General features: G+C 56.0%; 1 protein-coding gene across 1 annotated transcript in view; it reads left to right on the plus strand.

Annotated features, from left to right (window-relative positions):
* The first annotated feature begins 800 nt into the window (after positions 1-800).
* The window catches only part of DLL3 (delta like canonical Notch ligand 3), a 263,951-nt gene continuing 237,084 nt past the window's right edge, over positions 801-27,667 (plus strand). Inside the window, exons 1-3 of the mRNA XM_074937098.1 lie at positions 801-923; positions 3,215-3,457; positions 10,174-10,231. Coding sequence (XP_074793199.1) covers positions 873-923; positions 3,215-3,457; positions 10,174-10,231 — 352 coding nt within the window. The 5' untranslated portion in view covers positions 801-872. The remainder of the gene's footprint in view (positions 924-3,214; positions 3,458-10,173; positions 10,232-27,667) is intronic.

Raw genomic sequence — 27,667 nt, forward strand, 5'->3', positions numbered from 1 at the left:
TCCAGCCTCCTGCCCCAGGATTTCAGCCCCTTTCTAACTCAGAGTGAGCTTGATTATCCCACAGCTGCCATGGCGGGGGGTCTTACGCCTTCCACCGTTGCCTCTGTTGCTCGCCGGGGAGGCCTGATACCCTGCCAGATGGGCCTCTTCTCTGATCCAGCCTGGGCTATTCCAGCTCAGGGTGTCACCAGTTGGGTGCCCCATACCCCGAGCTCCCAGCTTTCAGCGGCTGCCTCTCTTCCCACTTGGCCCAGCGGTCCCAGGAGGTTGCTCCGCGGCCCAAGCAGGCCTGCCAAAGAGCCAGGCGAGTGGCCCAGAGCTGTGGGCCCTGGGGCAGAGGCATCTCCTGCCAGTGAGGTGCTCTACCGCCCTGCCCAGTAGGTACCAACCCAGGGGAGGGTCAGGCGTGGGGCTGGAGGGAAAGTCCCAGAACCCACGAGCCCGAGAGGCCGCAGGGGCCCCGGGCCAGCCCGGCTGCTGGGGGTGGGCTCCGCCCCAGTCGCTTGCTCCGCTGGCGGGGGGTTGCCCCTGCCGGTGGGAAGGGGAGGGGGAGCGAAGGGGGCGGGTGCAGCCGGGCCAGGCAACCCGACACCAGGCAGGGCCGGGGTTTAAAAGAGCCGGAGGCGACAGGCGGCCGCTTCGTTCTCCGTGCGCTCCGCTCTGCCTTCCCCGCAGCCTCGGCGGGCTCCCCCAGCGTCCCTCCGCCGGCTCTGGGCTCCGCCGGGCGGGCACCCGCGACCCCCACCTCCCGCGGCCTTCTCCGGCGCGCACCGAGCCCTGCCCAGGGCGCACCGGCTCCCGGCGCGCTCCCCCTTGGACTAAGCTGCTGCTTCAGGGACTTCGCCCCCCAGGGCCACCCGCCTCCTCGCCCCATGGCGACCCTGCTCCTCGCCGGCTTCCTGGCCCTGCTCTGCGCACAGCTGGTGAGTGACTCCGGGCTCAGGGGGACCTCCCCGGGGGGCAGCGCGCAGGGCAGGGGCAGAATGGGGGGGGGGCGCGGGATCTCCCCAAGGGGGCAGCCGCGCAGGGCAGGGGCAGAATGGGGGGGGCGGGATCTCCCCAAGGGGGCAGCCGCGCAGGGCAGGGGCAGAATGGGGGGGGGCGCGGGATCTCCCCAAGGGGGCAGCCGCGCAGGGCAGGGGCAGAATGGGGGGGGGGCGCGGGATCTCCCCAAGGGGGCAGCCGCGCAGGGCAGGGGCAGAATGGGGGGGGCGCGGGATCTCCCCAAGGGGGCAGCCGCGCAGGGCAGGGGCAGAATGGGGGGGGCGCGGGATCTCCCCAAGGGGGCAGCCGCGCAGGGCAGGGGCAGTGTGGGGGGGGGCGCGGGATCTCCCCAAGGGGGCAGCCGCGCAGGGCAGGGGCAGTATGGGGGGGGGGCGCGGGATCTCCCCAAGGGGGCAGCCGCGCAGGGCAGGGGCGGGCGGGATCTCCCCAAGGGGGCAGCCGGGCACGGGCAGTATGGGGGGGGGCGCGGGATCTCCCCAAGGGGGCAGCCGCGCAGGGCAGGGGCAGTACGGGGGGGGGCGGGATCTCCCCAAGGGGGGCTGCGCGCATGGGCATAAGGAGTGGGGACCTGGACCGTTCGAAGGGGGGGAGGGGGCTGTGCACGCCATGGGGTGGGGGTGACGACCGTGATCTCTCCAAGGGGTTTGCACCGGGGGGGCGGGGTCGGTGACCGCTCCAAGGGGGGCTGCGCGCTGGGCAGCAGGCGGGGAGTTGGGAAGGGGGGTTGCTGAGTTGAGTGTGTGGCTGGGGGAATCGGCTCCAAGGGGAACGTGTCGCGGGCGGGGGAGGAATCGGGACCTTTCTCCGAGAGCTCCGTGCCCTGCCGGGCGCGGACACAGGGACCTCTCCAAGGGGGGGGCTGCGCGCTGGGGCGGGGAACCGGGACCTCTCCAAGGGGGGGGCTGCGCGCTGGGGCGGGGAACCGGGACCTCTCCAAGGGGGGGGCTGCGCGCTGGGGCGGGGAACCGGGATCTCTCCAAGGGGGGGCTGCGCGCTGGGGCGGGGAACCGGGATCTCTCCAAGGGGAGCTGCGCGCTGGGGCGGGGAACCGGGATCTCTCCAAGGGGACCGCGCTTGTGGGGGGGACTTCTCGGTGGGGGGTGAGCGCTTTGCAGTGCCCAGGAGCTCCGCGCTCCTGGCAGAGCTGGCGGCTCGGGACCTCGCCACCAGCCCCGCGCTCTGACCTGGGGGGATCGGGGAGGGGTCAGGTGACTCGGGCTCACCCCGGGGGTCCCCGCTCGGAGGGAGGGCTGGCAGGACCCCAGAAGGGTTCAGGCACTGTGGAGGGTCTGGGGAAAAGGGGGTCCCTCTTTCGGGGAGGTCCGGGGCGGGGGCTGTATCCTGGGACGTCTGAGGGGGCGGCGGCGGGGGGGTTGCCCAGGGGCAACCCCTCTCTGGTGGGGAGGGGGGACACTTGTCGCGGGGTGGGAAGTTCATGAAGGGAACATCGGGGGGGAGGGGGCGGTTCCAGGCTGCGGGGGGGGGGAGAGAAACTATGCCCTGGGGGCAGTTGGGGTACAGGACCCAGGGGGCTGGGTGTCCCGCGGGGGTTGCATAGTCCAGGCGGCGGTGGTGCTCCTGGGGGAGGGGGGGGGTTACATGGTTCCCAGGACACTTTTGCCCTGGGCGGGGGGGCAGTGGCAGGGTTGGAGTGGGGGGAGTTTGCCCCTGGGGAAAAGGTGGAAATTTCTCTGGAGAGGGGAGATGAGCCCTGGGCTGTGAGAGGCAACGTGTGTGTGTGTGGGGGGGGCAGGGTCTCTGCCCTGGGAGGCAAAGGCTGTGAGTTGGGGAGGGGGAGGTGCAAACTATGGAGGAGAGGCCAGGGGGCTTGGAGGTGCCATGGGGGGATTTCACCCCAGGGAGGGACAAGGGTCTTGGGGGCACAGTCTCTGAGCTGGGAGGATCTCTGGGTGGATGGGACTGTGGGCTGGGGGATCTTTGGGGGAGGGGGCAGTGTGCTCAGGGGGCACGGGCTGGGGGATCTTTGGGGGAGGGGCAGTGCGCTCAGGGGGCACGAGCTGTGGGTTGGGGGATCTGTGGGGTGGAGGCTGCATGCCGGAGGGTTGGGCTGTGGGGTGGGGATACGTTCTGGGAACGCAGGCTGTGGGGTGGGGAGCAGTGTGCGGGGAGGATCCAGCTGTGGGGTGGGGGGGATCTGCAGGAGGAGACGGGCAGGGTCCCATGCTAACCCCCCCCCTCTGTCCCGCAGGCCCAGCCGGCTGGGGTGTTTGAGCTCCAGGTGCACTGGTTCCGCAGCAGCGCCCCCAGCCTGTGCCCCGGCACCAGCCCCTGCTGCCTTTTCTTCCGCGTCTGCCTCAAGCACGCCCAGGCTGTCGTGTCCCCCGAGCCCCCCTGCACCTTCGGGGCCGCCCTGAGCGACATGGTCCCTGCCGACCGCAACGCTGTGGCCACCAGCGCACCCATCCGCGTGCCCTTCCACTTCAAGTGGCCGGTGAGAGCCGCCCCGCAGTGCCCTCCCCCCATATTACACCCCTCCCCCCAGTAATACACCCCCAGCACCCCACAATAACCCCCATTATACACCCCCTACCCCAGTAATACACCTCCATTGTATACCTCCTCATCCAGGGCCCTTCCCCATAGTACACCCTGTTATAATCCCCTCCCCCTAATAATTCAGTCCCATTAAACGTCCCCTCTCCCCAGTTATTCATCCCCATTCAGCTCCCACCTCTTCCACCCCGTCCTCCCCCGCGGCCAACAAGAACATGAGAACGGCCAGACTGGGTCAGCCCAATGGTCCATCGGGATCAGTATCCTGTCTTCTGACAGCAGCAAGTGCCAGATGTTTAAAGGGAGTGAACACAACCAGGGCAATCATCGAGTGATCCATCCCCCATCGTCCAGTCCCACCTTCTGGCAGTTGGAAGTTCAGGGACCTGGAGCATGGGGTTGCATCCCTGGTCTTTCTGGCCAATAGCCATTGATGGACCTGTCCTCCAGCAACTTACCTAATTTTTTTTTTAAACTCTTGGCCTTCACAACATCCCCTGGCAGGGAGTTCCACAGGTTGACTGTGTGCTGGGTGACGAAGTACTTCCTGTCTGTTTTAAACCTGCTGCCCATTAATTTCACTGGGTGACCCCTGGTTCTTGTGTGACATGAAGGGGTGAATAACACTTTCCCTCGTCACTTTCTCCACCCCAGCCATAGTGTTATAGCCCTCCGTCATATCCCCCCGCAGGCGTCTCTTTTCCAAGCTGAACCATCCCAGGTTTGAAAATCTCCCCTCGTATGGAAGCTGCTCCATCCCCCTCATCATTTTTGTTGCCCTTCGCTGCCCTTTCCCCATTTCTAATACATCGTTTTTGAGATGGGAGTGACGAGATCTGCACCCCATATTCAGGGTGTGGGCGTACCGTGGCTTTATATAGAGGCAACGTGATATTTTCTGTCGTCTTCTCTATCCTTTTCCTAATGGTTCCTAACAGTCTGTGTTCACTTTTCTCACTGCCGCTGCGCGTTGAGCGGATGATTTCGGAGAACTATCCGCAGTGACTCCAAGGTCTCTCTCTTGGGTGGTGACAGCTAATTTAGACCCCCCTCACTGAATATGCATATTGGGGATCATGCTTTCCAATGTGCATTACTTTGCATTTATCAACATTGAATTTCATCTGCCATTTTGTCACCCAGTTTTGTGTGGTCCCTTTGTAACTCTTAACTGTCTTGAGTAGTTTTGTATCCTCTTTAAATTTTGCCACCTCACTGTTCATCCCTTTTTCCACGTCATCTATGAATATGTTGAACAGCCCTGGTCCCAGCACCGACCCCTGGAGGACACTTCTATTTACATGTCTCCATTCTGAAAACAATTTATTCCTTCTCTTTGTTTCCTGTCTTTTAACCAGTTACAGACCCGGGAGAGGACCTTCCCTCTTATCCTGGGCTTAAGAGCCTTTGGTGAGGGACCTTGTCAAAGGCTTTGTGAAAGTCCAAGTGCACTATATCCACTGGATCACCTGTGTTCACATACTTACTGACCCCCTCAAAGAATTCTAATAGATTGGTGAGGCATGATTTCCCATTACAAAAGCTGTGTTAACTCTTCCCCAATGTAGCGTGTTCTTCTGTGTGTCTGATAAATCTGTTCTTTACTTTAGTTTCAACCAATCTACCTGATACTGAAGTCAGGCTTACAGGCCTGTAATTGCCAGGATCGCCTCTGGAGCCGTTTTTTGTTTTTTTTTTAAATCCGTGTCACATTAGCTTCCCTCCAGTTGTCCAGTACAGACTGATTTAAGTGATAGGTTTTCTACCATGGTTAGGAGTTCTGAAGGAACTCAGATGTGAAATGGCAGAACTCTTGGCTGAATACCACCTGGTCCTGCTGACTTATTGCCATTTAATTTATCTATTTGTTCCGAAACCTCCTCTATCGCCACCTCCATCTGGGACCGTTCCTCAGATTTGTCACCTAACAATAATGGCTCAGGCGTGGGAATCTCCCTCGCATCCTCTGCAGTGAAGACCGATGCACAGAATTAATTTAGTTTCTCTGCAACGGCCTCGTCGTCTTTAAGTGCTCCTTGATCACCTCGAGCATCCGGTGGCCCCAATGACTGTTTAGCAGGCTTCCTGCTTCTGATCTACTTAAAAATGTTTGCTGTTAGTTTTTGTGTCCTTAGCTAGTTGCTCTTCAAGTTCTTTCTTGGCCTGCCTGCCTTATACTTTTACACTTGACTTGCCACAGTTTGTCCCTTTCTATTTTCCTCACTAGGATTTGACTTCCAATTTTTAAAGGATGCCTTTTTGCCTCCAACCGCCTCTTTTACTCTGCTGTTTAGCTACGGGGGCATTTTTTTTGGTCTTCTTGCTTTATTTTATTTGGAGGTATACATTAGGTTTTGAGCCTCTATTATGGTGTTTTAAAATAGTTTCCATGCAGCTTGCAGGCGTTTCACTCTTGTGACTGTTCCTTTTAATTCCTGTTTAACTCAGTTCCTCAATTTTGTGTCGTTCTCCTTTTTTTTTTTTTTTTTTTGAAGTTAAATGCTACCGTGGCGGATTTTGTTGGTATTTTCCCCTCTACCAGGCTGCTAAATTTAATTACATTGTGGTCACTCTTACCGAGCGGTTCAGCCATATTCACCCTTTGGACCAGATCCTGTGTGCCACCCTGGACTAAATCAAGAATTGCCTCCTCCCTTGTGAGTTCCAGGGCTAGCTGCTCCAAGAAGCTGACATTAACGGTGTCTAGAAATCTTATCTCCGCATCCCACTCTGAGCTGACATGTACCCAGTCAATATGGGGATAGCTGAAGTCCCCCATTATCATTGAGTTTTCTGCCTTTGTAGCCTCTCTAATCTCTCTGTCACCATCCTTGCCAGGTGATCGGGAGGATATTCCTACTGCTAGACACTTATTAGTCAAGCCTGGAATTTCTATCCGCAGAGTTTGTGGTACAGTTTGATTCATTTAAGATTTTTACTTTCTTTGACTTTGGGCTTTCTAGGGCCTTTCCCCTACCAGCACCACCTGCTCGGTCCTTCTGATATATTTTGTACCCTCGTATTATTGTCCCATTGACTATCCTCGTTCCACCCCGTTTCCTTGATGTCTATTATATTAATATCCTCACTTAATACCAGGCACTCTGGTTCACCCCTCTTCGCATTTACACTTCTAGCATTTGTAGATAAGCACTCGTCCATTTTGTCGATATCCGAAACTCGCCTTCATGTGCTATATTTAAACCGGACTCTTTTACCGCTGACTGCACTTCCCTAGCTCCTAACTGTACGTTACCAGATGTAACTTCTTTACTAGGACATAGCTCCCTTTTAATAGATCCTCCCCTACGAGATGTTTCTGCCCAAACCGGGTGATCCTCCGCACCTGTCGGCTTTCTCCCAGCCCTGAGTGTAAAAACTTCCCTACGACCTTTTACATTGTACATGCCAGCAATCGGGTTCGGTTTTGGTTTGGGTGGAGCCCATCCTTCCTCTCTAGGCGTCTCCTTTCTCAAAAGGTTCCCCAGTTCCCAGTGCTTAATTTGCAATGAAAGAGGCGTTGGGACTCAAGGAATTTTTTTACATTCATAACGGATGCGCCAAGCCCAGAGATGCCGGGGCTGTGAACTGCCAAGCCCACAGGTGCCGGGGCTCAGCCCTGGCACAAGTTAAGCACTGCCAGTTCCTAATCAACCTAAGTCCCTCCTCCCTACACCATCGTCTCATCCACGCCTTGAGACCCTGCAGTTCTGCCTGTCTGTCTGGCCCTGCGTGTGGAACTGGGAGCGTTTCAGGGAAAGCTCCCATGGAGGTCCTGGACTTCAATCTCTGACCTAGCAGCCTAAATTTGGCCTCCAGGACCTCTCTCCTGTCCCTCCCTATGTCACTGGTACCTACATGTACCATGACCACTGGCTCCTCCCCAGCACTACACACAAGTCTGTGTCGATACCTTGAGAGCTCCATAACCTTCACACCTGGCAGGCAATTCACCGGGCGGTTCTCCCGGTCATCACAAACCCAACTATTAAAACAAACAAGAGGAAGTCGTTTTTTCATACAATGTACAACCTATGGAACTCCTTGCCAGGGGATGTTGTGAAGGCCAAGACCATAGCAGGGTTCAGAAAAGAACTAGGTAAGTTCATGGGCGATAGGTCCGTCAAGGGCTATGAGCCAGGATGGGCAGGGAGGGTGTCCCTAGCCTCTGTTTGCCAGCGGCTGGGAATGAGCGACAGGGTAACTGATGATGACCTGTTCTGTTCATTCCCTCTGGGGCAGTCGATCTTGGCCATTATCGCAAGACTGGATACTGGGCTAGATGGACCTTTGGTCTGACCCAGTATGGCCGTTCTTATGTTACTGTCTCCATATTTCTACTGATCGACTCCCCCATCGCTATGACCTGTCTCTTCCTAATAACTGGGCCTCCCCCCAAGGGGAGGGCCTCAGTGTGAGAGGAGACCATGATATCATAGACTATCAGGGTTGGAAGGGACCTCAGGAGGTCATCTAGTCCAACCCCCTGCTCAAAGCAGGACCAATCCCCAATTTTTGCCCTAGATTCCTAAATGGCCCCCTCAAGGATTGAACTCACAACCCTGGGTTTAGCAGGCCAATGCTCAAATCACTGAGCTATCCCTCCCCTCCCTCTGGAAGGAGGGTCCCAACGATGACGAAGCCTTGGCTGGCATGATTTAGTTGGGGGTTGGCCCTGCTTTGAGCAGGGGATTGGACTAGGTGGCCTCCTGAGGTCTCTTCCAACCCTGATCTTCTATGATGGGATTGTTTCCCTCTGCCCCAGCCTGATGATCTCCTTCCCGGAGACTTCCCCCCTCCTCAGCAGCACAGAGACTGTCAGATGGGGTGGAACCCGCTCTCCTGTGTCCCCAAAAGTCTTCTCTCTGTCTCCCTCAGCTCCTCCGGTCTCCAGAGCCCGCACTCGGTCTCTGAGAGCCAAGAGCTGCTGGCACCGAATGCCCACGTAAGGCCCCCGGCCCATGTGGCAGGTCACGGCACAAGTTGTGTTCAGTGCTATGAACCGGGGAGCCCCCCACTCTGCTCTGGATGCCTGCCTGCGGTATTTTTACTCTAGCAGGGATTTTGGGGAGGGGGGTGTTCTTGGCCAAGCTTAGAGCCTGTTTGTTAGGTGTGTCTGCCTCTCATGCTCCCTCACCAAATTCCCCTGGTCGCAGCTCCCCTGGGGAGCTGGGTTGGTGACCCCCTGAGTTCGCCCCGCCCCCGGCGTCAAGGGTCCCCAGAGGAATCAGGGCTCAAGCGATGGTGGGCCCAAGCCTCGTGATGGAGCCCTCAGCCTAGCCTAGCCAGCTGCTTGGGTCAGCACAAACCAACCCCCCCCCCCACCCAACAGACCCCATGATACTCTTTTTTTTTTTTTTTCCCATACACCCCTTTCCTCCAGCCCCTCCCCCAATAACACATGGCCTTCCCCAGCCCCCTCCCTAACCATACATCCCCATTATCCCCCCCCCATTACTATATTGCACTCCCATTATATATCCCTTGGATCCCTCTCCCCCAGCATCACCCCTATAATGTCTCCCCTCAGGACCCTTCCCCCATAATACAGCCCACCCCCTGCAATTCTACAGTGACTCGGAGCCATTCTGGGTTGCTTGGTAAACTGGGCACAAGCCAACAATGTGTGAGGGTGTTTGGTTTTTTTTTAAACACGCCTAAATGTCAATGGAGACACCTCGGCACTAAGCCTGTTGGCCATACTGACAGGCTGGGGGGGCTCTCGCTCTGTGATTCTGAAAAAGATCCAGAGGTCGTGGTGGATAATCAGCGGAACAGGATCTCCCCATGCGATGCCCGGGCCGAAAGGGCTCATGCGATCCTGGGCTGTATAAACAGGGGAATCTCACGTAGGAGCAGAGAGGTTCTTTCCCCTCTGTGTTTGGCCCTGGTGCGACCGCTGCTGGGATCCTGTGTCCGGTTCTGGTGCTCACCATTCAAGGAGGATGTTGATGAATTGGAGAGGGGTCAGAGAAGAGTCTCGAGAATGATCAGAGGGTTAGAAAACCTGCCTGGTAGTGAGAGACTCACAGAGCTCGATCTGTTTAGCTTAACTAAAGAAGATGAGCTGGTGACTGGATCCCAGGCTATTGACACCTGCCCAGGGAACAAATATTTAATCAAGATCCCTTCAGTCTATCAGAGAAAGGCCCAATGGCTGGGAGTTGACGCGGGACGCATTCAGACTGGAAAGAAGGCGTTCGTTTTTAACAGGGAGGGTAATTAACCACTGGAGCAACTGACTGAGAGGCGTGGTGGATTCTCCAGCACTGGCCGTTTTAAAGTGCCGACAGGATGTTTTGCTAACAGGGAATTATTCTGGGTCTCTGGCCTGTGCTGTCCAGGGGGGTCAGATTAGATGATCACAATGGGCCCTTCTGAGTTTATAACTTTATTCCTACGTCCCCCCACCCCTCAAGTTCCCCTCCCCCAAGTAAGACATGCCCAGCATCCTTCTCCTCCCAATGCCCCCAGTTAGGCGCCCCCAGGGCAGCCTTCTGTTTCCCCCACCCCAGTTCTCCTCCTATTGTGCACCTTCTCCTCCTCCTTAGCCCCATGCTCCCCTCCCCCCATCCATCACACCATCCCATCTCTGTCCCGGGCCACCCCTCTCCACCCCACCCCCTCACGCTCTCTGCTCTCTCTCCGCTCCAGGGCACCTTCTCCCTCATCATCGAGACGTGGAGAGCCGAAGCGGGTGAGCCATCCACAGGTGAGCGATACCCCAGGGGCCACCAGGCGCTGCGGGGGTGGGGTGTGTGGGCAGCCCCATCTTTTTGGAGAACTTTGTTTTGGGGGGCCACCCCAGGCTCACACAGAACCTACACCCTGACTGATGGGACACCCCCTCTCCCCAGTCCTGCACCTGGTCCCCCGGGTCTGCCCTCCCCACCCCCAACTCACTAGGGCCAGATGATGCCAACGCTGGCCCCTTGGCACATCACATCATAAGCCCCTATGGCTCCCCCCCACATTGTGAGTCTGACTCCCTAAGGGACAGCAGGGACCCCCTCCGCCAGAGAAGCAGGGTGGCAGTGGGGGGTCCCAGTACTTACCTCTGCAGCCAGGATGTGTCTGCTTGGTGGTGTAAGGGGAGGCTCTGGACCTGATGCACTGTGCCCCTCCTGCCCCAGGCAGAGCTCCCTGCTGGGGTGAGGCTCGCAGGGTGAAGTAATGGGGCTGGCAATAAAAAGCCCCCTCAGATTGCTTGAGGCAGCTGTCCCCTCACAGAGCAACAGGTTCAGGCTCTCTGCAGACCCAGGCAGTGTCACTGCTTTGGTTACCCCAGACCCCGTTCTTCCCAATCACGAGGGCTAGAGAATTTCTTCTTTGAAGCATGGAGCCGGGGATCTTGCTGGGATCATGTGACTGCTGGAACTGGGACCCAGCAGGCCTGTTGTGTGCACATGCCTTAAACCGGCCCCGCAACCCACCCCAACTCCTCCACTCCAGCCAGCTCCTGTGCTCCTCCCCTCCTCCAAAGATGTGGAGCTTGAAGCCTTCTGGGTTCTGGGACTGTCCCGGGGCAGCCCAGCCCGACACGCCCACTCCCGGGCGGCTCGAGCTCACGTGCGGCAGCCCCAGCCCCATGTGGGCAGGCTGAACGGGCAGGGTGCAGTGTGCTCGGGCCATGCCCCTGCCTCGCCCCCACATGCACCCCCGGAACAGCCCTACACTGGCACTTTGCCCCCTTACTGCCTGTGCCCCCCCAGGATGGGCACCCACCAGCCCATCTCTCCCATGCTGCCCATATTTACCAGCATGTCAACTCCATGCCCCTGGCATCCCCCGGGACGGGCACCCACTAGCCCTTTGCCCCCGTGTCGTCGGGCATCCCCCCGGGACGGGCATCCACCCACATGTCGACCCCGTACCGCCCACTTCCCCCAGGGTGGCCCCCACCCTCTTCTGCATCCCCGTGGCGCCGGCTTAGAGGGCTGGGGCCTGGATCCAAACTTCCCCTCGGCCTGAGGGTGCCCGGCAGCAGGGTTTGGGATTCGGGCACCAGGCCATGCCATTCCCAGTCACCCCCTATCTCCACTCACTCCCAGCTGAAGTACACAGTAGCGGAGCAAGGCTCAGCCGTAGGGAATTGTGGGATTCCTTTTGGGGGGGGGGGGGGAATAGCAAACCCGGGGAGGGAGCAGGTGTAGCAGGGAGCTACATTGGGAGGAGAAGGATGCTGGGCATGTCTTACTTGGGGGAGGGGAACTTGAGGGGTGGGGGGGACGTAGGAATAAAGTTATAAACTCAGAAGGGCCCATTGTGATCATCTAATCTGACCCCCCTGGACAGCACAGGCCAGAGACCCAGAATAATTCCCTGTTAGCAAAACATCCTGTCGGCACTTTAAAACGGCCAGTGCTGGAGAATCCACCGCGCCTCTCAGTCAGTTGCTCCAGTGGTTAATTACCCTCCCTGTTAAAAACGAACGCCTTCTTTCCAGTCTGAATGCGTCCCGCGTCAACTCCCAGGGAGCAGCTGTAGCCAGGAGGCAGGGATGGGGAGGAAATTCCTGGGACACCCCCCACCCCAATTCCCTTACAGCCTTCAGCTCCGGGTCCCTGGCTCCAGGAGGCGGAAGTGGGGACACCGATATCCATGATGGGTACTAGAGCCAGCAGGGGTGAGGGAAAGCAGCTGATGGAGACACTGGGTGCTAGTGATCAGGGGAGCGTTGCGGGGGGGGGATGGACCATGTCAGCCCCTGGGGGCATGGGGAGAATTCCAGAGGTGGGGGGCAGAGGAGCTGGGTGCTGGGGGGGGGATCCCAGCTGGGGATGGGGGCAGAGGAGATGGAGATGGGGGGGGGGAATCCCAGTGCAGGATGGGGGGCAGAGGAGCCAGGTACTGGAGGGGGGCGGATCCCAGTGCAGGGTGGGGGGCAGAGGAGCCGGGTGCCGGGGGTGGGTGAGGGATGCCAGTGGTGGGTGGGGGCAGAGGATCCTGGTGCCAGGGGTGGTGGTGATCACAGTGAGGGGTGGGGGGGGCAGAGACGCTGGGTGCTGGAGGCGGGGGATCCCAGTGAGGGGGTCACACCGCTGGGTGCTGGGGAGAGGAACCATCCCCTGCCCTTCCACACAAACCCTGTTGCTGGGGCTGGAGCATTCGATCCTCTTTGTACCGGATCCTGCACCAAGGGGAGGATGGGTGGGGGGGCGACTGGGCAGGGGCAGGGTGGGGATGGGGATGGGTATGGGGGGGGGGAGACTGGTTGGGGGAGGAATGGGTGGTGGTGAGGTCTGGGGGTGGGTGGTTGGCTGGGTGACAGGTGGGACGGGATGGTGTGTGTGGGGGGGGGGAGTCTGGCTGGAAGTGGGGTGGGGCTAGAATGGTGCATTTGGGGGAGTCCGTCTGGAAGGGGGGAGGAAGGTGGGGGTGGGTTGGCACTGGGTGGGGGTGGCTGGCTGGGGGAGGGGTGGGGCCCCCAGCTGCGGGGGGCGGGGGCCCAGTGGCCATGCTGTGTGGCTGGAGCAGGCTGGTTGTGAGGAGCCAAGGCGCAGGCAGGGCAAGTGGTGGCTGGTGGGACACTTTGGGGGGAGGAGCAACCCCCTCAATTCCCCCCCATCCCCTCCCCCAATGCAAGACTCTGGTCTGAGATGAGGGGCCAAAGCTGCAGGCTCCAGGACAGGGGGTGTGTGTGGGGGGGGGAGGGGGGCTCTGACTTGGGGGGAGAACTGCTGAGGGAAGGGGGTGGGGAGTGGCAGAATGCTGGGAGTGGGGGGGGGGTCCCAGAGGGATGGAGAGGGGAATATGGGGGGGAAGGGAATGGGGTCCCAGGGTGGAATATGGGGGGGGGAGAAGGGAATGGGGGTCCCAGGGGATGGGTAGGGGGAATAAAGGGGGGGGAGGGAATGAGGGTTCTGGGGGGGATGAGGCAGGGAATATGGGGTGCAGGAGGCCATGGGAGTGCAGGGGGAAGGAAGGGGCACTCTAGGGTGGGTTGAGTGGGGAGGACAACATGGAGGAGGGGTCTGATGCTCCTGGGGTACCCAGGGCTGTGAGGCACCTCGCCACCACCTGCCCTTAGCATGAGGAACCCCTGTCTGGGCCTGCCGGGGCTCTGCTCCCCAGCTTCCCTGGCTTGGGGAACACAAGCGCTCCCCTCCCAGCCTTGGCAGGACCTGCTGGCCCTTTGCACATTACCAGCAGCCCCCCGCACCATGAGCATCCCCCTGGAGCACCCGGCCCCTGCTCCACCTGGCACTCGCCACATTCACAGCCCCACTGCTCCCAAAGGAACAGCCCAGCCCGGCTTCCCGGATCCACCTCAGCTCCCTGCACCCTGAACCCCCAGGCCTTAGCCACGTTCAGAGGGAATTCAGGTGTATCTCGCAGAGACCAGAGCTTCAAGTAACAGCAAGGAGGTAGAATGATTGGACACAATGAGTTACGTCCACACCAGAACTAGAGCCCAGACTGCAGTTACCAGACACTCCCCTCTCTCCAGAGACCAGCTCCCCCCATGTCCTTCCCCCAGCCTCTAACAGCCAGGCCGGCTGGCACCCTCTGTTCCTAAGACAAACCTGTTGGCAGCTTGGTTCCTGGGTGTCTCTCTGCATTCTCCAGGCTTCTTCTTTGATCTTAGTCATAAGCAGGACCCGCCCCCACCGCGAGGCCGTGCATGCCTGTAGATCTTGTTCTCTCTTGGCGACTTCATGGTCTCGATTAGCTGGACGCGCCGTGTGCAGAGAGACTCCCGTTGTAAGACGCTCAATACACAATGGTCAGTCAGGGCAAGAGAAGCGTCTCCTACCCCGCCTGCCTGCCCAGAACCTGTGTATCACCTGGTGACCTGGCCTAACGTACACACCTTAGAACGTATAGATACATAACTCCTTAAATATCGTCCGTACATACGTCACAGGCTGGGTAGGACCATGTCGGTAGAGACCTCACATGCCCCCCCTTTGGTGTGCTATTATGTAGACCTCAGACCTAGTGGTCCCTGTAAACCCCTCTGCCCCCCTTGGGCCCTTTGCCAATGGCCATCAGGAGGTCCCTGGGCCGCAAAGGGATTCATAGATTCTAAAGACACAAGGGGCCACTCAGATAATTTCATCGGCTTTCCTGTTGAAAGCCGGCCACAGGACTGCCCTGCGTTAATTCCTGGTGGCGCTAGAGGGGGAAAAAAGAAACATCCCATCTGGGTTTAAAAATTGTCCGGGATGGAGAATCCACCATGACTCTGGGTGAGTTGTTCCAAAGGTTGCTGCCTTCACTGTTAAAAATGCACGCCTTATCGCCCACCTGGATGTGCCCGGCTTCCATGTCCAACCACTGGGTCCTGTTAGACCTCCCTGCGCTGGACTGAGGTGCCCCTTATCAACGTGTTCCCAGGTAGGTACTGATCACTGGGATCCAGTCACCCCTGAACCTTCTCTTTGTGCAGTTAAATAGCTTGAGCTCTTTGAATCTCGCACACAAGGCAGGTGTTCTAACCCTCCGATCATTCTCGTGACTCTTCTCCGACCCCTCTCCAATTTACCAACATCCACCTTGAATTGTGGGCTCCAGAACTGGACGCAAGATTCCAGCAGCGGTCGCACCAGGGCCAACTACAGAGGGGAAATAAACTCTTTGCTCCTGCTTGAGATTCCCCTGTTGATGCATCCCAGGGTCACACTAGCCCTTTTGGCCACAGCGTCACGCTGGGAACTCGTGTTTTGTATCCAACACAACTCCCAGGTCTTTCTCAGAGTCACAGCTTCCCAGGATGGAGTCCCCCATCATGTAAGTATGCCCTGCATTCTTTGTTCCACAATAAATCACCTTACGTTTAGCTGTATTAAAACACATTTTGTTTGCTTGCGTCCAGTTTACCAGGTGCTCCAGATTGCTCTGTATTGGTGACCTGTCCGCTACATTATTTACCACTCCCTCGACCTTCATCCGTGATAATTTTATGTTTCCTTCCAGGTCATTGTTAAAAATATCCAATAGTGAAGGGCCAAGAACTCATCCCTGTGGGACCCCACTAGAAACGGACCCGCTTGATGACTATTCCCTATTTACAGTTACCTTTTGAGACCTGTCACTTAGCCAGCGATTAATCCATATAATGTGGGCCGTGTTAATTTTGTATCTTTCTAGTTTTTAATAAAGATGTTGTGTACTATCCAGTCAAATGCCTTACAGAAATCTAAGTATATCTCATCAGCACCATTATCTTTATCAACCAAACTAATTTTCCATAAACCCATTTTACTTGAAATTAATTATATTACCCTCCTTTGGTTCTTTATTAATCAAGTCCCATATCAGCCTCTCCATTATCTTGCCTGGGATTGATGTGAGTCTGACTGCCTATAATTACCTGGGTCACCCTGTTTATCCTTTCTAAATATTGGCACAAGAGTAGCTTTCGTCCAGTCTTCTGGAACTTCTTGACTTACACGACTTATTGAAAAGCAACATTAATGGATCAGCAAGCTCCTTGGCCAGCTCTTTTAAAACTCTTGGGTGCAAGTTATCTGGACTTGCTGATACTTTAGTAGCTGCTGTTTAAACATCCTCCAGAGATACTAGTGGAATGGGAAGTGTTATCATCCTATGATCTGACTATATAATTTGTTCCCACCCTCACAAATACAGAACATAAATATTTACTGAACATTTTTGCCTTTTCTGAATTAATATTGACAATCCTACCATTTCCATGTAGTAATGGATCAACACTATTGCTAGGATTCTTTTTCTTCCTAATATACTTTTAAAACATCCTTCTTATTGTCTTTAACTTGGCTGGCCATAAAGTTCTCCTTTTGCTTCCCTTATCTGTTTTCTACAGTTCCTAGCTTCAGATTTATATTCATTACTATGAACTTCCCCTGTATTCTGTTTGTTTATATATAGTAGCTGCTTTCACTTCCCCTCTATGCCAGGTTGTTTTTTCCACCAATGCAGTCTTCTTTCTCAAGTTGTGGCTTTTGAGGCATGTAGTAAAGTTTTCTTGAATAATTCCCAATTATCATTCACATGCATCTGATTAAATTCTTCGTCCCAGCTGATTTGGCTTATAATTGTTTTAAAGTTTTTTGTGAAGTTGGCCCTTTTAAAGCCCTGTATTGCTGGTTTGCACTTTATTCTGTTTGCCCAGCTCAAATGTGGTCAAGTCATGAGCACTTGTTCCAAAGTTACTATTCATTTTTTAGTTCTTCTTTGAGTCGTGTCCCTATGGGTGCTCCGCTTGAGGTGTGTCTGCGTCCCTGCGCCGCTGGTCGGAGAACTTCGGCAGCCGTGTCCGCTGGGCTCGCACATGCGCTGTCTCTCTTTGTGCTGCGCCATGAGTCTACCCGTCCTCCGTTCTTTCTCTACTGCCTGTCCATTTGCAGATCCTTAACTCTTCTTTCAGTTGTTAATATTTAGCTTCCAAGAGCTCTTTAGCCTTCTTTTATCTTTATTTTGACTGAAGAAGAAGAAAAAACAAGAAAGAAAAGACTTCATTGTTCAAATCGGCCCCTGGACAAGGCTATGCCCAGTTCTCTGGGCTTCAAGAAATGTCGCACTTGCAGCGAGGCCATCCCCCTTGCGGACAAGCGCACTCAGTGCGTTTGCTGCCTCGGTGAGGGCCACATCCAATGAAAGCGTTCCCTCTGCCAGCAACTTCGACCGAGATCCCGCACAGACTGAGAGCTTCACCAGAAGATCATCTTTCGGGAGGCAGCTCTCCGAGCGCAGGGTCCGGGAATATACCACCAGATGGCACTGCCGCCATCCTGGTATGCTCACCCATGGGCACCACCAGGGCTCATGCCACCGCAGTGGCTGTACTGGGACCCCCGGGCAGTGCACTATCAGCCTTCCTTCCAGGGCACCACGTGTCAGCAGAGGCCGCACCGTGAGCCTCAGAACCCTTAGAAGTGGCAGAGCAGGAGATGGAGTCGGAGGAGAGGATCGCACCCAAGGCCATATCCCCCTCTTCTCCAAATGAGGGGGTCATGCCATCACCGCCCTCCATTGCGGATGGCTTCTGCCTATTCCAGGAGCTGGCGAAGATGGTGGCCGACACCCTCCATGCACCATTGGAGGAGGTGAAGGATATGCGTCACCAACTTTGTTGATATCCTCCACACCTCTTCTACCTCTAAAATCCCCCTCCTGCTCAGTGAGGCCATCCTAGATCCCGCTAAGGTGGTGTGGGAAAACCCGGCCCCGGTGGCTCTGCTTTGCAAGGGAGCAGAAAAAACTACCAGGCGCTTCTGGAGAAGTATGACTCCCCCAATTACAGGACTTTATTGACAAGGTGCCAGACAGCTCCCGGGATTCCAGGAATGCCAACTGGTGGCAAAAACAACCCTGCAGTCGGCTCTCGACACGACTCCGCTGCGGTGGGGATGAGACGCATGTCGTAGCTGCGCCTCACGGGTTTCCCGATGGTGGAGGACCTCCCCTTCGAAGGGGTGAAGCTGTGTGGGGAGAAGACCGACGCCTCCTTCCACTCCTTGAAGGACTCCAGGGCCTCTCTCGGGTCCTTGGGAATCTATACACCAGGGCAAAGGAGACAAGTCAGCCCACGGTACCAGCACAGACCGTATTCGGCGGAATTCCTGGTGCCGCGGCTCTATCAGCCCCAAAGAAAGAAGGGGAGGTTCTCGAAGCAGAAGCCCTCAGGCTCCCAGGCCTCAACCCAACTGCCTGCCCCGAAACCCCGCTTTTGACAGGCCAAGACCACTCCATGCTACCACCTGTAACCTTGCACCTATTTGGCCAGCGTTTCTCAGTGCTCGGGAGCACGTAACATCGGACAGATGGGTCCTAGAGATCGTCCAATCTGGATATTCCATCCACTTCGCATCACTACCCCCCTCCACCACACCCTTCCCCGTCCCTCTTCAGGGACCCTTCGCACATGAGTCTTCTACAGTTGGAGATAGATCCACTCCTGTAGTTAGGAGCCATAGAACCGGTACCTCAACATCTGTGAAGCAAGGGGTTCTACTCGCTACTTCCTGATACCCCAAAGGAAGGGAGGTTGGAGGCCCATCCTGGACCTCCAAGCTCTCAACTTCATCAAAGCTCAGAAGTTCAAGATGGTCATGCTATCGACGGTCCTTCTGTCACTGGAACTGGGAGACTGGTTTTCAGCCCTCGACCTACATGATGCCTATATTTCACATCTCCATGCTACCGGCTGACAGACATTTCCTCGGGTTCACTCTGCGATACGATCATTACCAATCCAGGGTCCTTCCCTTCGGTCTCTCCTCGGCCCAGAGAGGATTTTCCATAGTTCTTCCCATGGTGGCCGCCCATTTAAAATCTCCAGGGATCAGGATCTACCCTGACCTAGACGATGGTCTCCTCCAGGAAGCTTGTCGAGCCCCCGAAGTTACGATGCTCTTGTTCACAGAGTTGGGACTACAGATCAGCTCCCAGAAGTCAACCCTTGCACCTGTGCAATGCCTGGAATTTATAGGGGCCGACCTAGATGCGCTACAAAGCAAAACCATCCAACCCTCCCTCCCTCAAGTGCCAGCCTGAACCTGCCTCCAGCTCCTGGGGCATATGGCAGCCGGCACGGCGGTGACTCCGCACGCCAGACTTCACATGTGATGCCTACAGCAGTGGTACAGATCAAACAGGGACAGTTTTGCCAAACCCCTGTCACTACCAACCAGGGTCAAAAACTCCCTAGACCGGTGGAAAGACCCGGTCAATGCATGCAAAGAGATCCCCTTTCCTCCAGGGACCACCTTCATTACTTCTCACCACGGATGCATCCCTCCTAGGATGGGGCATGCATTGAAATGGGGTCACAATGCAAGGCAGATGGTTTCTGGTGGACATCTCCCTTCCTATCCGTCCTCTCGAAATGAGGGCAGTCAGGAACGCCTGCGCCACTTTCCTCCCGCTGATAGCAGGCTCCAAAGTCCTGCCGGACAACATAGCCGGCATGTATTATGTCTGTCGCCAAGGCGGGGCCAGAACTGCTGCATCTCTCGAAACACCACCTTATCCGCGGCCTACCTTCCGGGCATGCAGAACGTGGTAGCGGACAAATCCAGTCGCACCTGCTCGCTAGACCATGAATGGGAGATGCACCCGTCAATACTTCAGGACTTGTTCGCACCATGGGGAACATCATCCACAGATTTATTTGCCACTTACCAAACCAAGACGTGTCCATGGTTCTGTTCCAGGGCAGGGATTGGACGGCGCTCTCTGGGCGATGCTCCTCCTCCTCCTGTGGGACAAGGACCTTCTTTACACCTTCCTTTTCCTATTCTGCTGAAGGTCCTGCTAAAGATAAAGAGGGACGGGGATCATGTAATTCTGATCACCCCTATCTGGCCGAGACAGACCTGGTACCCTTACCTGATGCAGCTTGCAGTGTACCTGCTGATCTCCCTCCCAACCGCCCCGCCTCTCCTCACACAAGACAAGGGGCGCACCCCATACATCTCAACTTGGGGATCCTCCGACTCAAAGCATGTCTCCAACGTGGATCGAGCCCCTTGAGAGCTCATGCTCAAAGGACATACAGGAGTTCCTACTACACGCATGACGTCCTCCACCCGACGCACTTACCGACAGAGATGGTCCAGGTTGCAGGGTTGGTGCACGTCCCAGCAAATCTGTCTGGAGCCCCCACCTCTTCTGCAGATTCTGGAATCTGCTCTCACCCTTAAGAAATCGGGGTTATCCCTGAGCTGTCTCAGAGTCTACCTTGCAGCTATTACGGCTTTTCACCACTCTATATACGGGGTCCTCCGTACTGTCGCACCCAGCCACAGAAAGGTTCCTCAAAGGAATAACAAACGTTTTCCTTCCCCGTCCCCCCCTCCACCTTTTGGGACTGTAATTTAGTATTAAAAGGGTGGCCTCGGCCCCACTTTGAGCCCCTGGCCACCTGTTCGCTATCTCCTCTGTCTATGCAAACTGTCTTTAAGGGTAGGGGAGATCCCCCGTACACAGTATTCTTCCCCGACAAGGTCACACTAAGGCAGCGTCTGGGGCTTATCCCTAAAGTGGCCTCCTCGTGCCACAGGAACCAGTCTATCCACCTTCCCGCCTCACCGGGACAATAGGGAGGCCATATTCCACACCCTAGGTGGTAGGAGAGCCCTCGCATTCTACCTCGCTAGGACAAAGGCCTCCAGGAGGTCCCCTGGATTGTCTCTCTCTATGACAGGAAGGTCTAATGGCTCAGTGTGGTCAGCCCAATGACTTTCGAAGTGCTGCCAGATTCACGACATGGCCCCTCCAGACCATCTCGGTCTCCTCCGCTGTTGCCTTCTTAAAGCCTAGCCCCGTCTCAGAGCTGTGCCGACGAGCCGTACCTGGGCAGAACATTACGGGATCACCAAGGACGCTGTCTCTGCTGCCCTATTTGGCTCCCCAGTACTTTCATCCGTGGCCCATCCGAGTCGGAAGTCCCAGCCCTCCGTGGGGGATACTGCCTGGGACTCGCCTACAATGGAGCCCCCATGGGGACGTGACTCGAAGAAGAAGCGGCTCGCCCTGTGTGGCTCTTGGAGATGCGTGTCCCTGTGGGGTGCTCCATGACCCGCCCTCCTCCCCTCTACTTCGGCGTCTGGCTATGCCTCTGCGGTAGAGAAGGAACTGGGGTGGGGGTTAGCCTCGTGGCATGGCACAACGGACATGGCTCCCGAAGTCCTCTCATCAGCCGTGCGGGGACCACCTCCGACGGAGCATCCCTAGGGACACGCATCTCCAAGAGCCCAGGGTGAGTCACTTCTTCTTCTGTGAGCAGTTCCTCCTTATCAGTCGAGACGAGGTCTAACATCGAATTCCCCCAGGTTCGGATGCAACCATTTTTTGAGGTAGGAAATTTTGTTCTCTGCGGTCTGTAGCCATTCCGAGGATGGTTTGGGACCGATAACCTGAGACCTCCCACATATGGCGCTCGGGCTGAAATGGCCCTCTCTTTCCCCCGCTCACCCCCACGTTGTAGAGAGTTGTGTAAGGAGCCCCTTGGCCTGTTCCCACATGTGATTTGAGGGTCTGTAGCACATGCCTCTGACTAGCCCAACTTGTGGTTTAGCTGGTTGCACATGGACCCACAAGCGTTCAAGATCCTTTTCCTCCATGTTCTCAGTGACTTGGTAACAGGTAACGTCAGTTCTGAGGTAGTGAGTGGGGTGCGGGGTGGGTGCAGGGCTCCCGTAGGGACAGAGGGGGGAGTGCAGGGGAGGAGCATGGGGGTCTTGGAAGGCTGGAGAGTGGTGGGCAGGGGAGGTGAGGGGGGGTCTCGGAGGGATGGAGTGGGTGGGGATGGAGAGGGAGTACAGGGGAGTTGAGGGGGGTGCCGGAGGGATGGAGGGGGGAGGCTGGGGGGTTGGAGAGGGGCAGCAGGGGGTGCAGGAGGGATGGAGGGGATGGGTGGTGGGTCAAAGGGGATGGAGAGGGAATGGGGGGACTGGGTCTTGGTTGGGTGGAGAATGATCAGGGACCTGGAACATCTCGATTGGTGAATGAGGGAATGTGATAAATGTCTCTTACACCCTGGTCCCCAGGACAGAAGGGAGATCGGGAGGGCCTGCTCCCCCTGTCTCCTCACACAAGGACAAGGGGACAGTCAATGAGACTGAATTGTGGGAAATTCAAACCCGATACCCGGAAATGCTTTCTCCCTGCTGTGTCATTAACCAGTGGAACCCACTGCCACAAGGGAACCTAGTGTCACCGACACCAGCTCAGTGCGGCACTCTGTCCTCCTCTAGTAGCGTCTGGGTATGTCTACACTGCAAAATGTGTCTCCTTTGAGTGTTTGTCCACACGCACGTTTCATTAATGGGGCCGCTCGCCCCCATCCTCCAGCTCAGGGTCTTTTACCAAGCAATGTTCACATGCTGGGCCTGCCCACTGGGCCTCCTCAGCCAAGGGAAAGCCAGCCACCATCGCTTCCTCTCCACCACCTCCCAGCATTGCGACAGAGCGGTTGGTGCCCGTATGGCAGCACGACTGCTCGGCTCGTTGTGTGATTAGAAAATATGCAACTCCTTGATGTCCCAGACCCGAAAAGGATGGCGAGGCCGGATGGCAGATCCTTCTGCAACACAAATCCGTTGGGCCAGCATCTGATCCAGGCCCGCCAGGTTGGCTGGAGGAACCAAGAGACGTGCTCTTATGTCTCCAGTTCTGCTCAGTTCCTGACTCCGGCTTTGACTCTGGCTCTGACCGCTAGGCCTGAGCGCCCACGCCCCACTCTGTGCCACTCTGCTTCTCAGAGTTCAGGCTCGTTACCGATGGTCGTCTCCCCCTGACTCCTGGTTCCTGCTTCCCTGCCCTGCGGTGCTCCTGGGTTCCTTCCTTGTTCCTAATCCCTGCCCCTGGTCCCTGACTCATTCCAGTCCTGACGCTTGGCTTGGGTTACAGACTCCGACTGCTGCAGACTGTGTCAGCAGCACCGGGAGCAGCCTCCTCCCGGGGGAGAAACTTGGGCCGCCTGCAACATCTACCAGCACTGGGTAGATTCATGGCATGGAGCGACCTCAGTCCTACAGGAACCTGACGTGCTGCTTCTCTTGACTTCACCCAGACAGTCCTGAGATGGCACCAAGCCGCCCGTGATGCTCGGAGTCACTGTGAACCTGGCGCATTCGTTCTCCTTGGTGACCCTGGGTGATAACCGCACAGCTACTCCCCAAGGGCCACCACCATCCTCTACCTCCCACCAGAGCTCTATGGACCACTCCAGGGATGGATACTGGGACCCCATCACTCCATGGTCTGCTCCCCTCTGTGCCCATGTGGCCTTCTTGGGGGGAGGGGGGGGCCCGTGTCCATCTCATGGGAAGACAAGACTACCTGGACAGGAGTTGTACGCCAAGGGCTCCTTCAGCCACGTCTGCAGCAACTCCATTGGCACCAGCTCAGCCTTCTTCCAGCTGAGTGGAGGAGCAAGGACAACTTTCCTTCCTCTAATAGACATAAGAACGGCCATCCTGGGTCAGACCAAAGGTCCATCTAGCCCAGTGTCCTGTCTTCCGACAGTGGCCAGTGCCAGGTGCCCCAGAGGGAATGAACAGAACAGGTCATCATCAAGTGACCCACCCCCTGTCGCCAATTCCCACCTTCTGGCAAACAGAGGCCAGCGACTCTTCAGAGCATGGTTTTGTAGATCCAGCAGGACCAGGTGCTTTGCCATTGTTGTCATCCTCATCCTCACCAGATGAAGCAGCGGTGCCCTTCGCCCCAGCCCCACAATCGGATGGGGTTCGCCTCGTGGCGTGGCACAACGGACACTGCTCCCAAAGTTCTCTCATCAGCTGCGCGGGGACCGCTTGGAGGCTAATGGGTTCCAAGACCTCTTGAAGAGAAGAGCAATGGTGCTCCTCCTACCCATGGAGGAAGTCAAGGGAGGTGACAGTACTGCTCTACTCAGTGCTGGATGGGCCTCAGCTGGAGTACGGTGTCCAGTTTTGGTCACCGCTGTATAGGAAGGAAGTAGAGAAACTGGAAAGGATCCAGAGGCGAGCGACAAAGATGATCAGAGGGATGGGAATGCAAGCCGTATGAGCAGAGGCTGAAGGAGCTGGGTATGGTTAGTTGGGAAAAGAGGAGAGGAAAGGGGGACACGATAGCGGTCTTCAGATACTTGGAAAGCTGCCCGAAGAAAGCTGGAGAAAAGTCGTTCTCCCTTCCCACAGAGGGCAGGACAAGGGGCAGTGGGTTCACACGACAGCCCAGCAGATGTAGATTAAATCTCAGGGAAAACTCCCTCGCTGTACGAGCAGTAGGACAATGGAACAGTGTCTAAGCTGGAGGTGTAGTTTCCGGCTGAGGTAGACATACCTGTGTTGCTCTGATCGAGCCAGGGTGCTAAAAAGAGCAGTGTGGCCACGGTGGCGGGATGGATCAATCCTGGGATCGCCCGGGGGACAGTCGGTAATGAAAAGCGGTCTGCAAGCTGCGCTGGCTGCAGCAGACGATGCTGCCTCTCGCTCCGTGGCCATGGTGGTGGGCGTGCTCTGGTCGTTGCTTTCTGAAATGCTTCCTTCTAGGAGCTGGTGTGTAAACACCGAAGGATTGTGATGTCACCCCGGAGTGGTGAACTTCACCATTGCTCCTCAAAGAACAATCCTGACCACCCTTCTTTCACCACAGGTTCACAGAACCCCTCCAGGAAGAAACAGCACTTCTGCAGGAGAAAGGCAGCCTGCCTCATTGACCCAGCCGTCCCACCCTCCTCCTTAGAAACACCTGTGTTTATGGGTTGGCCGGGATATCCAGACCATGAGGGTATTCACTAAAGCTCCGGAGATTGCAGCAAAACACTGAAGCAAGAAAGGCATGTTAGTATTCCCTCAACGGGACGGTTGGCTGGTTCAGGGAAAGTCGCCTTGCTGGGTCTCAAAGGCTGCTCAATATACCCGCAGCCTGGTGCCGAACCTGGAGTTCATGGGTGCACTGCTCAAACCCATGGACTTCCTACCTTGGGACAGGTTCAAGAATCTCTCGTTCCTGATCTCATGGTGGTGGTGGAGGAGTGAGACTCTTTAGTTGGGAGAACTTTCCTTGCTGCTCTTGTAATCCGACATGAGGCTAGGAGGACCACCTCCGATGCATGCAGGGCTGGCCGAGGCCTGTCTGCACCCCAGGTAAATAGCATTTGGATATGGCCCTCTTCATGCCCCCGTTGGGTCGATCATCTCTGACTTGGTGGAAAGACCCAGTGAATGCCCCATTGCACCTCCCCAACTATCCAGGATGAGGGTGATGGACACATTGCTCTCGGGATGGGCAACATATATGGACAACCTGCAGACACAGGACCTGTGGGTGCCCTGAGGGACAGAGATGCACATCGACCTCTGAGAGCTCAGGGTGCTGCTCAAGCCCAGAGAGTCCTCCTTGAGTCATATTGCACGACAGCACAGCCAGATAAATGACGGACAATACCACCTCCATGTTCTACCTCAACAAGCCAGAGAGGTGGCAGATCCAACCCGCTTGGCCAAGAAACCATTTGGCTATGGAACTGGGGCATCAGATGTTGGATCGCCCTCTCGGCTGTCCATCTACCCAGTCTGAAGATCACCATAGCAGACGGTTGGAGCAGGTACATCTCCTTGAACCACAAGTGGGAACTCAAGGACTCCATTTTTCAAGCCATCTTCTCAGACTGGCACTATCCAGGGACGTAGCCATTTGCAAGATGAAACACCTTCAGGATGTCCAGAAACCAAGATGGTCTTGGCCACAGTCTCGGCCTGAGAGCACCCGGCATGGCTGAGACAGTCTTGGTTTCTGACATCCTGAGACTTTCCGAGACTTGGCTCAAGACCTTACCTCTGGTAGCAGACCTAATGTCACAGGACAAGGGGAAAGTCCTTCATCTGGATCTTAAGTCTCCTCATCTCACAGCTGGGCTGCTGGATGGTTGTTGAGAGTCCTGCTTCTTGGCCATTTGGGATATCCTGGTTGGCAGCTGGACAGACTCTACAAGACAGACTTACCTTGCAAAATGGCCAAGATTTTTTCACTGGTGGTGTCAAAAATCTTGAACGCTCAGAAGGCATCCATGCCCGTGGTCCTGGATTATCGACTGGAACTCAAATGGCTTAACTTGTCACTGAGCTCTCACTGATGTTATGCTTGGCTGTGATCTCTAAACCTCCTCCCCCTATAGAGGGCCAATCTACCTTCTCACGCCCAGTGGTCTTGACATTTCTAAAAGGCCTGATCAGTGAGTTTCCGCCTATTCTGGTTTCCCCATTGGACCTCAACCTGATTGTTTCAGTGCTGATGGACCCTCCGTTCAAGCTAATGGCGATTTTGTGCTCTCTTGCAATTGTCTGTCTCTGAAAATGTCATTCAGGGTATCTATCACCTTGGTGAGGAGGGTAGGAGAGAGTCAAGCATGGCTGGCTGGCCCTCCTTCATAGAATCATAGAATATCAGGGTTGGAGGGGACTTCAGGAGATCATCTAGTCCAACCCCCTGCTCAAAGCAGGACCAATCCCCAACTAAATCATCCCAGCCAGGGCTTTGTCAAGCCTGACCTTAAAAACTTCCTCCACCTCCCTAGGTAATGCAGTCCAGCGTTTCACCACCCTCCTAGTGAAAAAGTTTTTCCTAATATCCAACCTAAACCTCCCCCACTGCAACTTGAGACCATTACTCCTTTATTCTGTAGTTGGCTATCCAGTGTCTTTAAGAACCCATCCAAAGTTCTTGCCGAAAGGTAGTCGCAGAATTCCATCTGAACAAGCAAATCCACCTACTTGTGTTCTATCTTAAGCCTCGTGCTTCCAGCTCTTCACACCTGAGACATCAAACAAGTCCCGGCTTCCTATCTACAAAGAAAGAAGCCATGCAGATCTTCACTTAGTGGCCGTCGTAGGAAGGATGAGAGGCAAAGCCTTTGTCCATGTGGATTTCTGATGATATGAGAACTTGCTATGAGGTGGCAAAGGACTCCCCCATCCTTTTTGAGACTCGTTCCATCACAGCCTCAGCAGCCTCCTTAAAGAACGTGCACACATGCAGGGCAGCCACTTGGGGCGCTATCCATTCATTCACTAAGCACTAGGTACTCACTGAAGTCTCCAGCTTGGAAGCTGTGTTCAGCAGGCCCATACTTGAGTCTCTTTATTCTCTTAGACTCGATGCACTGGAGTCAGCATCAATATAATGTGCGTATAGACAATGAACCGCTGTAACTTCTCCTTTGAGCCGCTGAGATGTCATCCATAAGCACGTGCCAGGAGCCCTTTTTAACTCTGATTCTGCGGTGAAGAGCAACGGAGCGTGCTGACACGCTCCATGGTTTTCCGCAAGGGTGTCTAAAGGCAAAGAGCTACCAGGATGCGGACGTGCCGTGTGGACACTCCTGGCCACAAGACTCCGAACTCCACCGCTGTGCATGCACCCCACCCACTCGAATGTGCACATGGACCACACAGCTTGAACTCCAGTCACTGTACAAGGTTAGCGACTTCTCATTCTCCTCTTAACTCGGGTTCGCAGCTGGAGTTAGAGAAGCCTGGAGTTTAGAGCCGATTGGTTGGGTCTTCATTGCTGTTTTAACCCAGGTTAGCTAACGCGAATTAAGAACGTGAGTTAAGAACACACCTTTTTTGCAGTGTAGACATACCCCTAGTGGTGGAAGAGCCTGCTGTAGCCTTGATCGGGGAGCTGGGTCTCATAGCTTGGGCAGGAAAAGCTCCTGCCTTTTAAA

This window comes from Natator depressus, chromosome 23 (genome assembly GCF_965152275.1).
Source record: "Natator depressus isolate rNatDep1 chromosome 23, rNatDep2.hap1, whole genome shotgun sequence".
Classification (NCBI taxonomy): domain Eukaryota; kingdom Metazoa; phylum Chordata; order Testudines; family Cheloniidae; genus Natator; species Natator depressus.